At 50.9% G+C, this 15,130-nt stretch overlaps 2 protein-coding genes across 2 annotated transcripts in view; one reads left to right on the top strand and one right to left on the bottom strand.

The window, feature by feature from the left end:
• The window catches only part of abtb2b (ankyrin repeat and BTB (POZ) domain containing 2b), a 31,725-nt gene extending 25,761 nt beyond the window's left edge, over window positions 1–5,964 (top strand). The window contains exons 5-18 of the mRNA XM_068739879.1: window positions 1,283–1,435; window positions 1,608–1,773; window positions 1,888–1,977; window positions 2,072–2,173; window positions 2,428–2,524; window positions 2,801–2,936; window positions 3,114–3,358; window positions 3,436–3,614; window positions 3,686–3,791; window positions 3,968–4,070; window positions 4,141–4,228; window positions 4,351–4,419; window positions 4,699–4,812; window positions 4,882–5,964. Coding sequence (XP_068595980.1) covers window positions 1,283–1,435; window positions 1,608–1,773; window positions 1,888–1,977; window positions 2,072–2,173; window positions 2,428–2,524; window positions 2,801–2,936; window positions 3,114–3,358; window positions 3,436–3,614; window positions 3,686–3,791; window positions 3,968–4,070; window positions 4,141–4,228; window positions 4,351–4,419; window positions 4,699–4,812; window positions 4,882–5,115 — 1,882 coding nt within the window. The 3' untranslated portion in view covers window positions 5,116–5,964. The remainder of the gene's footprint in view (window positions 1–1,282; window positions 1,436–1,607; window positions 1,774–1,887; window positions 1,978–2,071; window positions 2,174–2,427; window positions 2,525–2,800; window positions 2,937–3,113; window positions 3,359–3,435; window positions 3,615–3,685; window positions 3,792–3,967; window positions 4,071–4,140; window positions 4,229–4,350; window positions 4,420–4,698; window positions 4,813–4,881) is intronic.
• A 2,124-nt stretch (window positions 5,965–8,088) lies between these two features.
• Window positions 8,089–15,130, bottom strand: part of brsk2a (BR serine/threonine kinase 2a) — a 98,592-nt gene continuing 91,550 nt past the window's right edge. The window contains exons 14-19 of the mRNA XM_068739024.1: window positions 13,633–14,335; window positions 13,503–13,551; window positions 12,893–13,016; window positions 10,874–11,054; window positions 10,187–10,276; window positions 8,089–8,335 (exon numbers count right to left, since the gene is read on the bottom strand). Coding sequence (XP_068595125.1) covers window positions 8,136–8,335; window positions 10,187–10,276; window positions 10,874–11,054; window positions 12,893–13,016; window positions 13,503–13,551; window positions 13,633–14,335 — 1,347 coding nt within the window. The 3' untranslated portion in view covers window positions 8,089–8,135. The remainder of the gene's footprint in view (window positions 8,336–10,186; window positions 10,277–10,873; window positions 11,055–12,892; window positions 13,017–13,502; window positions 13,552–13,632; window positions 14,336–15,130) is intronic.

Below are 15,130 nucleotides of genomic sequence, written 5' to 3'. Positions count from 1 at the left end.
GCTTGAGGAGTCGAACTTTGATTCTAGGCTTGAGGAGTCTAACTTTGATTCCAGGCTTGAGGAGTCTAACTTTGATTCTAGGCTTGAGGAGTCTAACTTTGATTCCAGGCTTGAGGAGTCTAACTTTGATTCCAGGCTTGAGGAGTCTAACTTTGATTCCAGGCTTGAGGAGTCTAACTTTGATTCCAGGCTTGAGGAGTCTAACTTTGATTCTAGGCTTGAGGAGTCTAACTTTGATTCCAGGCTTGAGGAGTCTAACTTTGATTCCAGGCTTGAGGAGTCTAACTTTGATTCTAGGCTTGAGGAGTCTAACTTTGATTCCAGGCTTGGGGAGTCTAACTTTGATTCTAGGCTTGGGGAGTCTAACTTTGATTCTAGGCTTGGGGAGTCTAACTCTTCTAGCTGCCACCCAACGCCCTTCATCAGTAAGACATAAGACATTATATGCACCGATCAGACCCCCCCCCCCCCCCCCCCATTCCAGCAGGGTCCATCGTCCTGATTGATTACTCTCTGATAGCACTGAATAAGAGTATGGCCTAAGGTCAGAGTATGGCCTAAGGTCAGAGTATGGCCTAAGGTCAGAGTATGGCCTAAGGTCAGAGTATGGCCTAAGGTCAGATAATAATTGGGCTCTTTTTCAAGCCTTGATTCTAACGTTTGCAGAGCAACTAATTCAGTTTGTTCAAATAGAATAAATAGAATAAAGTGTATTTGTATTTGTATTTGTATTTAGAACCGTATTCCTGGAATTCAATGAAAGGTAAAATGGAGTTCAGCTCTATGTACGTTATTAACAAGGCACTGAGGGGGGGGGGGGGCGCCGCTGCAGAGTAAACACAGTGTGGAACCATCGGGCACCCCGGGGGGGGGGGGTCACAGCCATAAGAGGTGAGAGCCGACTCGCTGTCGCATCATCGGCGACAGCGAGTCGGCGGTGGACATACAGAGATTGTCATATATGACCCCCCCCCCCCCCCCCCCACGATGAAACATTTCTCCCCATCCCCCTGACCCGAGTCGAGATTGGCCTTCCAGAATAGTTTTTAGTTTTGCTCTGCTCTCCTTTCCTGAAGGCTGAGCGATGCGTAGCGATGCGTGTGATTATCAGACCTGTGCTTTCATTCTATGGTGACGACGGTCTGGGGGGGTGGGATGGGGGGGGGGGGCACTGCCAGTCATCCGGTTTAAGACATTTCTCTCTCGATGACTGATCGTGAGTCGTGTGTCTGGAGGAGGCGCTCTGAAGTGGAACGACTTGTCTTCCTCTTTATTTTAACAGGCCGTTCTTGTTACTGCCACCTCTGATGGAGTGGATGAGAGTCGCCATCGTCCACGCTGAGCATCGCAAGAGCCCATTGGTGGACAGCGATGATGTCAGACAGACCGCCAGGCTGCTCCTTCCAGGACTGGACTGTGAAGCGAGACAGTTGAAGTAAATCTGAACCGGATCTGAACCTGCAGCCGCTCCATCGGCCTGTCGTGTAACTTGTGATTGAACGCTGATTGATGAAGTGGGCGTGGCCCACACGGAGGTCGACGTGCGCTGCGTGCACTTCTCCAGGCCTCGTGGCTTTATCTTTGTTTTACATCTCTGCCTCCGCCAGGCCCGAATGCTGCTTCAGTTCCTTCAAGCGTCTGGACCCCGAAGCCGCCACCGACAAGTTCCGTCTGGACCTGGGCTTCCGGATGCTCAACTGTGGACGCACGGATCTCATTGGCCAAGCCATCGGTTTGCTGGGGCCAGATGGCGTGAACAGCAAGGATGACCAGGTAGCGAACACCCGCCTTCCGTGTGTGTTTTTGTGTAGCGTGTGCGTGTGCGTGTGCGTGTGCGTGTGCGTGTGCGTGTGCGTGTCTCCGGGTTCACCTGTGTCTCTGACTCAGGGGATGACGCCTCTGATGTATGCCTGTGCTGCTGGAGACGAGGCCTTGGTCCAGATGCTGATCGATGCTGGGGCCAACCTTGACGTGGCGGTGAGCGTGCGTGTGCGTGTGCGCGTGCGTGTGCGTGTGCATCTCAGAGGCTGCAGCCAGTGAGATGTTCGTGATTTGTTTTTTGTGCTAGCAGGTTCCACCGCGCTCCCCAAAACACCCGTCTGTGCATCCAGACAGTCGGCACTGGGCGGCCCTCACCTTCGCTGTGCTGCACGGACACATCTCCGTGGTGCAGGTTGGAAACACACACACACACATACACACACACACACAGGTAGGGCCAGCACCCCGTGTGGCAAGAGTAGGAGCCTTTTAACTGATATGCTCCACGCCTCACTTTAGGGGTAATTCTCTGCTGTAGGGGGGCAATAAATCCAGGCTGTCCTGAGCTACTTGTGGATGTTGATGTCATAGTTTAAAAACTTCAGTTCAGAGGTCGGGCCATATTTGAGTTACAGGACGTCGAACAGATGTGCTTTGTATCTCCAGCTGCTTTTAGATGCAGGGGCCAACGTGGAGGGGGCCGCGGTCCGCAACGGGCAGGAGAGTACAGCAGACACCCCATTGCAGCTGGCTTCAGCAGCAGGTGGGCGCACACACACACACACACACACACACTAGTGCATGCTCTGATTTATGATCAACAGTAACAACGTTCTGTAAAAACTCCCGTAATCATGATTGCTGTCGAGGCTCCTCAGGGTAGCAGAAGAGTAAGCTCTGAATGGATGAATGGATGAATGGATGGAGAAATGAGAGGGTGAACTGTCTCTGGGCCACATTCCTCCGTGGGACCGTGAACAGTGAATAGTGAATCTGCTTGTTCAGAGTAAAACCACCAAACATGTTGGCTGATGTCCAGGTAATTACGAGATGGTGAGTTTGCTGCTGGGACGAGGCGCCGACCCTTTATCGAAGACTCTCGACGGCAACGCCCTGACGTCGGCGCTCTACGAGGACATGAACTGCTTCAGCCATGCGGCTGCACACGGACACAGGTACGCTCGCAACCTGAGCAGTCTGTTTAGTCCCAGAACATCCCGAGTGGTTTGTAAAGCGGCCCACTTGGGGACCTGTAAACTGAACGTAGACGCAGCGCATGCAATCGGACCGGAGGAGCAGGAGGAGACGCGTGTGACGCAGCTCCAGCTCAGATTGTTGCTTTGCTTTGTCAGGAACGTGCTGAGGAAGCTCCTGACTCAGCCCCAGAAGGTCAAAGAGGATGTCCTGTCTCTGGAAGAGATCTTAGCTGAAGGGGTGGAGGGTGAGCAGGTCAGGATCTGCCCTTCCCCCCCCCCTTGCTCGGGCCCCGGGGCTTTGCCCGAGGTGGGCAAGGCCAGGATGAAAGCTCTGCAGGAGGCCAGCTACTACAGCGCTGAGCACGGCTACCTGGACGTCACCATGGAGCTCCGGGCTCTGGGTACTCTGACCAGGAACAAACAACGATTTGCTGGCTTGTCACGTTGAAGTCAGTCTGTAAACCGACCCTTTATTTAGGCGTCCCGTGGAAACTCCACGTGTGGCTGGAGTCCCTGCGCTGTGCCCGGCAGCAGTCCAGAGCAGGAGTCACGCTGTCACTGCTGCGGGAGTTCACCAGCATCAGGGAGGAGGATTACTGCGAGGAGCTGCTCACGGCAGGCCTGCCCCTCATCTTTAACATCCTGCGCAGCACCAAGGTACGGTCCGAGCCCAGCCCGTTTCCGGTTCATTTAAATGAAACCTGTGATGTTTGCTCCTTCCGCTCAAGAATGACGCCATCATCCAGCAGTTGGCTGCTATTTGTAGCCACTGTTTTGGGCCGGCTCCCCTTCCAGCCATCCCTCAGATGAAGGCTACTCTGTCGGCACAGTTAGGTAGGTGTGTTTGGACTAATTAAGCAATATCTGACATTTTTGACCCTTCGTTAAACACTTGAAGAATAGCTCCCGAGCCCACTGAGCTGAAATGGGGGTGCACTGGGTTCCCCCCACCTAATGGCTCGTTCTGCCTTGTAAATGGAGTTGTAAGCTATCAATGTCTGTTCCTCCAGACCCACATTTCCTGAATAACAAAGAGATGTCCGACGTGACTTTTGTGGTGGAGGGGAAGCCATTCTACGGCCACAGAGTCCTGCTGATCACGACGTCTGACCGGTACCGAAGGAACCCTAAATCTACTGGTCCGTCCCCTGAAGGTCTGACCAAGGCGTTGCTTTGCTTTCAGATTCAAGTCTCTGCTGGCGTCCTCTGGACCAGACGGAAGCCCCAGCAAGACGATAGAAATTAGCGATGTCAAATACAAAATCTTTCAGGTACGATAATAAAATCTGGTATCTGTCAGCTAAAATATTTCCCGCGTTTTGTCTGAGATGAGCAGGAAACTGGTGACACTGTACTGAGTAGTTCCTAACTTTGACCTTTGACCTCGCTGCAGATTATGATGTCATACTTGTACTGCGGAGGAACGGAGTCACTGAAAATGAATGTTCCCGACTTGCTGGAGGTGAGAATCATTAAAAGATTCCGAAACAAGTCCACCAGATTAAATGATCGTAAATTCTAAATTCTAGTGACATCAGTGTGCAGATCATTTTCCAAGAGTAAAACATTGCAACTAAATAAAAAGCATTTTTTAAATACAGTACTGCTTACAATGAAGTTTGTCTCGTAAAAACACGATTCCGTGTACGATTATGTAGCTTTCAGGCTACACTGCATAATGTATCAACAGAATAATCCTTTACTCGTTAATCTAGGAATGAACATGATGTCGTTTCTGCAGTTGCTGTCGGCTGCCAGTCTGTTCCAGCTGGGCGTGCTGCAGAGACACTGTGAACTGATCTGCTCCCGACGCGTGAGCCAGGATAACGCAGTTAGCATCTATAAGACAGCCAAGGTAACGCGCACAGAACCCTGGACCAGGATCTGCTGCTTCTTAACGACAGCTCCTCCTCCTTTCTCCCAGGCCCATGGTTCGCTGGAGCTGAGCTCCTTCTGTGAAGGTTACTTCCTGCAGCAGATGCCTGCTCTCCTGGAGAGAGAAGGCTTCAGAAGCCTGCTGTTGGGGCCCCCAGGGGCCCGACAAGGAGCCGTCTCTGCTGCTGCGCTGGTTCACTCCCGGGGAGACTCACCGGTGGAAGAGCTGGAGGCTGCCCTGGCGCAGCGTTTGCGCTCCCTCCATGTCACCTCCCGCGTCTGAGGACCACAGCGGCTCTGCAGAGAAGACTGAAGGTGGGAGAATGCGGCATCTCATTGCTGATAGAGCCAGAACCAGAACCAGAACCAGAACCGAAAGAAACGCTCCAAGTAGCGATTCTTTTCTGATCATAGCTCTGATAACGAGGAACTTCTGCAGTCCTCTGACTGGGAGTTCGGCGCTCCCCCGGGGGGGGGGCAGTATTCCTCTTTTCAGTGACATCTATCAGAACAGAACCTTTAGGAAGAAGAGAACGGGGCATTGAACGCAGGTGTAAACTCGGAATCGTGTAACACTGCTGCCCTCTAGTGGACAAACCAGGCAAAGATCATTGATTGTCGTGGTGGATCCCACCTATAAAGGAACGGACTCAGGTGAGGCTGCCATGCTGGACTTTTGGCTTTGTCACATTAGTAATGCAGACTGGGAGGGAGGAAGTAGACGCATCGACGCAGGTTCTGGATTACCAAGAGTATTTTTTGTGACTTTTTAAACATTTTATGACCTGAGAAACCAAACACTTAAGTGGGTTGGATATTTTCTATTTAATGAGGGGAAACAAATGTGAGTATTTATTATTGTATAATCCATGCAAGTTATTGTTAAATGTGCTTTTGTGTAGCGGTTGCTTCTCCAGGTACACTGACAGTTGATTAAGCTTTTGTATGCTAAGGTTTATTATTCCTACAGAGCAGAATCCAATGTGGGAATTGGACTACATAAAATCTGTTTTAATGCTGAATATGTGATAAACCTGGCAAAACAAGCCTTAATTTATGTTTTACTGGTTTACATCTTTATAGCCTTGTTTGTATGCACTTACCTGAAATGCAGAACTGACTTACTACAAATAAATTCTGCACGTGCAATCAAATTAAAATGCAGATTAAAGAGGGAACTGGGAAGCTGGTGTAAAACAAAACCATCACAATGGGACCAAAGATCATTTGTGGCACCAAGTGGTCTTATGGCAAACAAAAACAATTAGGATAGTCCCTTTTTGATTTTACATTTGTACATGTAAAGACACAAAGAAAGAAAGCAAACACAACATAACTTAATGAGTTTATTTGCTTCAGCACTGAAGATGCTCACAGTTGTTTTAAATGAGGATTACATTGTCAGTTTTGTTCCTGCTCTGTCAAAAGACAGGTCGGTGCTGCTAGCGTCCCATCGTAGAAAACACGAGGGCGACCAATAGGGTATTGCTTTGTGTTTGGTACTGATATCTATCCCCTTACTGAGCCCCCTCCCACCAACAAGTAGAGAGAGCCCAGACCTCTGAGCCGATCAGAGCGCTACAGAGAAAAGGAAGCAAAAGCTTTGAGCACAAGATTAGGGGAGGGTGGGAAAGATCAGCGGGAACAATTAAAAATTAAAAAAAGGGGTAACAAGTAAGGGCCAGAGGGAAATTTAAAATGTTCAAAAGTAGAAGGCTGAAAGGAGGAGCCATGGAACATGAACACTAAAGCCATGCAAAGAAACGCTCATGTCTGACATGCACACAGCAGCACAAGCTAAAAGCATAGAGCAGGAACCCCCAGCATAGTCGAGAAGACAATCAACCCCCCAGTTTGTCCGTCTATTTACAGAGAAGAAGTGGAGCGGGATCTGTGGCGTCCTTCTCCTCAGGCCTGGCCTACAAGCACAATAATATGAAACTGACAAATATCAATAGAAGAGCGTGTTCCCTCCCCGAAAGGAGGCTACGTCTACATTCTTAAATTACTGGTAAATACCCCCCCCCCCCAGTCCTCTTCACAGAGGTCAGGGACTTTGTGGCTTGTTGAAGTTCACGTACTTCGTTTAGATTCAGACCAAACCGTTTCCCATTTTAGAAACACACAAGAGGGTAATAAATAACATTCAACTGACCGAACAGCTTTGCTCATATAAATAGCCAAACGCTAGAATAAATTAGGAACTCAAACAGAATGAATAAATAAGGACATTGTAATGTTTCTACTGCTGGCATGAGACTGAGGCTGCAGAGAACACAAACAGGGACGCTCGGATCAATATTCAACCAATCGAACGGAGACATAAATGATCCAAGTAACAAAAGATAGACAGAAGAATAACAACCTGACCCGATGGTTTCTAAACAGCGTCACGACTAGACATTTCATTTTTACATAAGAAATGATATAAGTCTGTACAACAGATCATTCTTTTTAAATCCTCCCCCCCCCCACTATCTCCCTCGCCGCCCCCTCCTGCTTGCGTTCTGAAATCACAATTACAGTCCATTTGCAGCAATAAAGTTGATTCTGATAGTTCGTTAGTTCTTTGTGAAGAACTGGGTTTAAAATACTGTCTGCCCCCCCCCCCCCCCCCCCGAGTCTAGTTCTTTTTTGTTCTCGTTAATACATCCCAGAGTTTTCTGTGCACGCCGGCCCGCCTGTATGCGTGTTTATATCCTGTGTATGTGCCTCTCTGTAAAATGCTCCTGGAGCTCGGTGGGGGAAGTGTGCTTTGTCTAAAAGGCGTGTGTGTGGCTTTGTTTAAAAGGCGTGTGTGTGTTTTGTGGGGTTCTCAGGTGGGAGGGGACAATAAAGGTATTTCCATCTGCCGACGGCTGCCAGAGGCGCAGAGGGAGATGAGGGGTCTGTTTCCATGGTACCCCCGTGCCTCGCCATCGCTCCTAACAGCAGTCCTCTGTCTCTCTCGGCACGCTCGGGGGCGGGGATTGGGTGGCGAGGTGGTCGAGGGAGGGCAGGTGGAACGGGGAGCAGGTGGAGGGACTTAATAAGTTTTCTGGATCATTCCTGGTATCAGAAACAAGTCAGGTCAGATCACAAAGCACACAGGTGAGCAGATGGGGGGTGGGTGGGGTGGAGGATGATGGTGGACACTGAGGGGGGTGACAAGGATTGAAAGGACGGGGGGGGGGGGGGGCGGTCATGTCGTACGTTCTTTTGTAAAATATATGATTTTGTTTAGCTGAATATATTTCTTTATATAAAATGTTTCTGTGCATCGAGCTACATTCAGAGACGACATCGAACACGAGGATTTAGAATCTAACGCTCCTGCTGCGTTCCCACCGACACCAGCGCCAACTTGGCTCTGTCTCGCCCCCCGGCGGGGCATTGGGTGCCATGATTCTCCGGCTCCTGCCTCCAGACGTGCATGGCGGACGGACAGTGCGTGCCAGAGGGCGTGCCAGAGGGCGTGCCAGAGGGCGTGCCAGAGGGGCAGGGCACCTGTCCGTTCTTCTCGTCTGAAAAAAGTTGTTTTATTACGTCAAAGAAGTGACTCAATGGACTGACAGGAATAAAAGAGGACAAACGGGTCCACAGGATAGAGACGCCACGACAGGTAAGACAGAGCCAGCAGGGGCGAAGAGGAGGGCTGACTGAGGATGAAGACTACTGGGACAGCGTGAGGCATACTGCGGGGCTTCTGAGCGGGGGCATTCATAAAACAACAGCATGGTGAGGCTCCCTTACACGAGCAGGACAGAGGACGGACAGAGGACGGACAGAGCACGGACAGAGCACGGACAGAGGACGGACAGAGCACGGACAGAGCACGGACAGAGCACGGACAGAGAACGGACAGAGGACGGACAGAGGACGGACAGAGCACGGACAGAGAACGGACAGAGCACGGACAGAGAACGGACAGAGGACGGACAGAGAACGGACAGAGCACGGACAGAGGACGGACAGAGCACGGACAGAGCACGGACAGAGAACGGACAGAGCACGGACAGAGCACGGACAGAGGACGGACAGAGGACGGACAGAGGACGCCGTCTTCGACCTCGACAACACGCAGACGATGCCAGCCGCCCGTCCCCTTTAATGTCAGCTTCAATCAACATGAGTGTTCACAGTTTGAGACCCCAGCTGGCGATAAACGTGCGTGTGTGTGTGCGTGTGCTTGTGTGTGCGTGTGTGCATGTGTGTGTGTGTGCGTGTGTGTGCGTGTGCTTGTGTGTGTGTGTGCGCGTGTGTGTGCGTGTTCAGCCTGTAACAGATCCATAGTTTGGCCTTAATGGTCCTTCTGCAGGAAGCTGTAACTACACAAAACGCGGGCGGTCTTTATGAATGGTGGACCCAGCGTGTCCCGGGACCCGCCCCCCACGCAGAACTGCTTCTGAATACTCGGAGAAGAGCCATTTGCAGAATAGAGTCCGATGACGACATCACTCAGATCTAACCAGAGATGAAAGGACACACTCGCAAACATCCGCCATGCAGCTCATTCTCCTCCTAATCACCATGGCGATCTGGATCAGCACCAAAAGGTTCTGAATTGCTCTTGGAGGTCAGGCGGACGGCGTCCGGCCGTTAGCAAGATAACTCAGAAGGTTCTGGACGGATCGGGATGAAATTCTTAGGAAATGTTGGGAATGCTACCAGGAACAGATGATTAAATTGTGGTGACGATCTAGGAGAGATCCTGGATCCTCCCAACCATGTTCTAGTTCCAAACTGCATGGAGTCTAAGTCCGACTAAGAAAAGAAAAGAATAACACGTCTAAATACGACTGGGACGTAACAAACACCCAGAGAGACAGCCCTGCTCAGAAATGCTTCAGCGCGGTGTTCCTCTATCTCTCCAGCAGGTGGAGGTGTTGTTAAGAGCTGCGGGCTGGAGCCGGATCCCGGTTTGTCTATTATTCTGTATATCCTGTGCTTGAACCAACGTCAGGAGAAGTTCAGGGAATCAATCCCACAACCACTGACAAGGCAGGTTCCTGCATCTGCTAAACGAGACTGGGAGGGGGTCCTACTTCACAGGCATAGAGAAAGCGCTTGTCAGGTGCGGCGTGGCTGGCACAATGGTGTTGCCATGGCGACCAGCGCCGACAATCAGTCCTGGAAGTCGGCGTAACGGAATGGAATCAGTGTTCTATACCTCTGCTCTAGTCTTCCCCGCGAGGGCAACGAGGCAGAGAGCGGACCGGGGGGGGGCAGGATTTAGGGTGGTTCGTCATGGGGTGGGATGGGCAGATGAGGCAGATGAGGCAGATGAGGCAGATGAGGCAGATGAGGCAGATGAGGCAGGTGAGGCAGGTGAGGCAGGGGAGGAAGAAAGACTTTCCAGTCTCGTTTGGACTCACCCGACAGCTGCTGGACGCCGGGCTGGTCGTGTGTGCTCAACAGCTGGCTCTGAATCGTCTCCACCACTCGCTTAAAGCGCCGGCCGGGTCCTAGACACGCCCACGCCAAGAAGCAGAGGACATGCCATCGAGATCGACACAAACAGAGAGGCAACGCCACACGCTGGACGGGAGGGGAGAAGCAGGAGACGCCAAACAGCCGCTACTACGCCTCATTCGGGGGGGGGTGTAAACATGAAAGGGAACACACCTGTGTTACATGTGTGTTCTACAGCTAGCCCATTCCCAAATATCCTGCATTTCGGTGTGACATGGAAGTACAATCTGGAACACAAGGTGGCGCTCCCATCATGGAGCCGTTATCGACTTCTAGGAAACAACCTGAGACGGAATCCTTCCTTGTGATTCAGTGAATTATAATAATTATAATAATAATACATTTTATTTATGTAGCGCTTTTCTGTCAGGCTAAACTCAGATTCATATCATATAAAGAAAATTAAAGCAGGTGTAAGTATCTGCACCCATTAAAAAAGCTTTATTTAAAGAGTGAAGTCGAACAAAATAAAGTTTAACAGCAGTAGCTGACTGAGGTTTAATGTAGGTGGACCCCCCCCCCTAAATTCATTATTTATTGGAGCGGCTTCCGGCCTGCCCAATCCGCTGCAAACACGGCCGGTAACTGACCTGAGAGCAGCGTGAAGGTGACGGAGTAGAGGCCGCGCTCCTTGGGGGCTGCTGTGCTCTCTGTGTAGGTGATATCCACCTGGAACCGGACCGCTTTCTGGAAGACTGTCGGGCCCGCTGTGGACTTGTATTCTGCTCGGAAGCCGGTCTGGGAGACGACGCTGTGGCTCAGGCTGGGGATCTGGGCGGGGAGGCAGACGAGGAGACGGAGATACGATGAAGTACCGTGATATTTCACTTTCCTCCCACAGAAGCCCTCATTAAAATATCCTCCACATATTTCAGCCACAGCTGAACTCCTAATGAGATCGATGCGTCGGGGAGCAGCCATGCAACCCAACTCCTGAGTGTTGTTAGATACGAGGAGGAGAACCTCAACTCAACTCCTGAGTGTTGTTAGATACGAGGAGGAGAACCTCAACTCAACTTCTGAGTGTTGTTAGATACGAGGAGGAGGAGAACCTCAACTCAACTCCTGAGTGTTGTTAGATAGGAGGAGGAGGAGAACCTCAACTCAACTCCTGAGTGTTGTTAGATACGAGGAGGAGAACCTCAACTCAACTTCTGAGTGTTGTTAGATACGAGGAGGAGGAGAACCTCAACTCAACTTCTGAGTGTTGTTAGATACGAGGAGGAGGAGAACCTCAACTCAACTCCTGAGTGTTGTTAGATACGAGGAGGAGAACCTCAACTCCAACTTCCGAGTGTTGTTAGATACGAGGAGGAGAACCTCAACTCCAACTTCTGAGTGTTGTTAGATACGAGGAGGAGAACCTCAACTCAACTCCTGAGTGTTGTTAGATAGGAGGAGGAGAACCTCAACTCAACTTCTGAGTGTTGTTAGATAGGAGGAGGAGAACCTCAACCCAACTTCTGAGTGTTGTTAGATACGAGGAGGAGGAGAACCTCAACTCAACTCCTGAGTGTTGTTAGATACGAGGAGGAGGAGAACCTCAACTCAACTTCTGAGTGTTGTTAGATACGAGGAGGAGGAGAACCTCAACTCAACTCCTGAGTGTTGTTAGATACGAGGAGGAGGAGAACCTCAACTCAACTTCTGAGTGTTGTTAGATAGGAGGAGGAGAACCTCAACTCCAACTTCTGAGTGTTGTTAGATACGAGGAGGAGGAGAACCTCAACTCCAACTTCTGAGTGTTGTTAGATACGAGGAGGAGAACCTCAACTCCAACTTCTGAGTGTTGTTAGATACGAGGAGGAGAACCTCAACTCCAACTTCTGAGTGTTGTTAGATACGAGGAGGAGGAGAACCTCAACTCCAACTTCTGAGTGTTGTTAGATACGAGGAGGAGAACCTCAACTCAACTTCTGAGTGTTGTTAGATACGAGGAGGAGGAGAACCTCAACTCCAACTTCTGAGTGTTGTTAGATACGAGGAGGAGAACCTCAACTCCAACTTCTGAGTGTTGTTAGATACGAGGAGGAGAACCTCAACTCCAACTTCTGAGTGTTGTTAGATACGAGGAGGAGGAGAACCTCAACTCCAACTTCTGAGTGTTGTTAGATACGAGGAGGAGAACCTCAACTCCAACTTCTGAGTGTTGTTAGATACGAGGAGGAGAACCTCAACTCCAACTTCTGAGTGTTGTTAGATACGAGGAGGAGAACCTCAACTCCAACTTCTGAGTGTTGTTAGATACGAGGAGGAGAACCTCAACTCCGCCTCCTCTGCAGATGCAGATTCTGAGTGAATCCCTGATGTATTTGCAAATCCACTGTATCATATCAAAGTCACCACACACACACACGCACACACACACACACACACCCACCAACAGCTGAGCGAAAGGTGCCTATATGCTAATGCTAATGCTACTGCTCTATTGACCTCAGAGAAAACACAAGCTCTGGATTGTGACATAAACCGGACGCGTGTGAGAAACGTCGCTGCCGATCACGCTGCAGATTGCTGCATGAACTCACATCCATATGGAGAGTGAGGCTGGGGGGCACAGGGGTCAGACGGAGGTGAAGAATTAGGCTATAAAACAGAGGGAATACCGAGAGAAAGGCTTGAACAATGTCCGCCTTGATGGAGCTGAGAGGCTTGTCTTTGATGACGATGAAGATCTGCTCCTCTTTCTCCAGGTTGATGAAATTACCAAACCAGGATTTTTTGGCAAGTCTGTGGGGAACAATGAGAGCAAAAGCATTTGGTCAAATTCATCATATCTATCTCTCTATCTGTGTACCTACCTGGGGGGGGGGGGTGAGCTACTGTCCCAGGTGTACCTGCACCACCAAGAAGCCGTATGGACTCTAACTTCTAGCATTTTAATATTTCATGAGGTTCTGTAAATGTTGATGGCTTGTCAGGGTGCCCGATCAATCCAACACTCATGATCTGAATACACGCATGACAACATGCGGTTAGTTGTGTAGCCGCTACGCAATGACAACAAAGGCTTTCTATTCTATTCTGTTCGTTGTGTCTGAAGCCTGAGATCAGGATTAACACGCTAAAAGAAGAACGTTCCCAACCAGCATCAAAACAGGAATATGGGGGGCAGCCTTTAGATGCCAGAGCCCGGGGAGCTCGGCTTCATCACACAGGCGACCTTCCTCTGTCCCGGGACGGCTCCACAACTGATGCCCGAACGCCTCTACTCACTCTGGGGAAGACTCTGGTGTGAGGCTGGACATCTCGTCTTGAGTGGGAACTGTGGAAGTACAACCGAGGGTCAGACATGCTGGAGCCTCAGAGCCTCAGAGCCAGAGATCGACGTGAACATCTCCCCCACCTTGGAGTTTCCTGCGGTGGAAGCGTGGTGAGCCAAGGACGCTGTTCTTGATGGAGTTGAGGCGCGTCCTCCAAGGCAAGCCGCCGATGGAGGGACTCGGAGGTGGTGTTGGGGTGGGGGTACCAGCAGGACTGTCCTTGGGAGTGTGCACTGGGGTGGGGAGGGGGCTGCCTCGTGGGGAGGGGTGAGGGGTAACCTGTATGAGGGGGATAGATTTGTGTGGATGGTCAGTGATTGAAGAAGGCACTGGTGCCACTGGGTGAAAGTGGTGCAGCCGGATCGGCGCCAGGGGCACAGACAGCTGAGGGTTTGCCAAACAATGGGAGCGCCGGACCTGGAGGCTGTTTGGGATGGGACATGGGGAAGGGGGGGGCAATGGCGTTGGGGGCGTAGAAGCAGACGCCGGCTGCAGCGGAGCGGCTGATTCTGTTTTGCCTGCCGATGCCGTTTCTGCGGTGGTTTCGGGAAGCGGGTTGGATCGTGTGGCGTGAAGGGGCTTGGGGACAACTTTGGGCGTGGCAGGGAGCGTTTGTGTCTTGTTGAGTCCCGTCGACGGGGACTCACTGTAAGGAGACAGGGAGTTGGCGGTGGAGACATTGGGGCCTTTGTAATTGGAGATGGGATCGGGGGATGGGCAGCGGCTTGCATTAGGTGACTGTGAGAAGTCCGGAGACTGAGGCGGGACAAAGAACTTTCGGACAGGCTGGATTTAAAACAGGACAATCCAGCAGATAAAGGAGAAGACAACAAAGGAAACACACGAGGACACATGAAGGCGCAGACACACACACAAAACAAAGATCAAGCGTGGCAGATCAAACAGCCGCGCAGCAAAGAACATCGAGACGCATGCATGAGGAAGACAAACAAACAAAGAAACAAACAAAAAAGAAGAAGAAACGTGCAGTTAGACCCTTTAGTGTCTCGTATCAAGAGCAAAAGGAGCAAAAATGAAATGGGAACGACAAAACAAGCAATGAATATAACTGAACAAAACACACAGGACAGACACACAAAGGCGTGAGACGCACAAAACCGGCGCTTTGGGTCACTTCAGTGACCGGAGGAACCAGCTCCAGTCTCCACAGACGCATCGATCTGCTGAAGCCGTGAAGGTGAGATCGATCCAGACACACATGTGAGGAAATACCGTATCCCGTCACACAGCCGCTCGCTGGGACACAATCCGGGCTTTTGGGGGGCCTCAGATCAGCCTGAAAAAGCCTGCGTGTCTGGAGGATCTCAGGATCTCAGGATCCCGGCTAATCTGGAGCTTTACTACAAGCGGCTCAGCTTCAGCAGGAACGGCGTGACTTCCTGAAGCATTCCCTGAGCCGGACGGTCACAGGGCTCCGGGCCCGGGAAGGAGAGAGAGGGAGAGCAACGGCCGAGCTGCTGTGATCTAGATCCCACGATAAACTCAGACTGAATCCAGAGGTGGCTCACGTTCCACACAACTTCCATCATCGTGCTTTGAAACCAGACCTGCATCCTATTA

This window comes from Brachionichthys hirsutus, chromosome 5 (genome assembly GCF_040956055.1).
Source record: "Brachionichthys hirsutus isolate HB-005 chromosome 5, CSIRO-AGI_Bhir_v1, whole genome shotgun sequence".
NCBI lineage: Eukaryota > Metazoa > Chordata > Actinopteri > Lophiiformes > Brachionichthyidae > Brachionichthys > Brachionichthys hirsutus.
The sequence above is the reverse complement of the archived record's forward strand: the minus strand, read 5'-3'. Positions and strand labels throughout refer to the sequence as shown.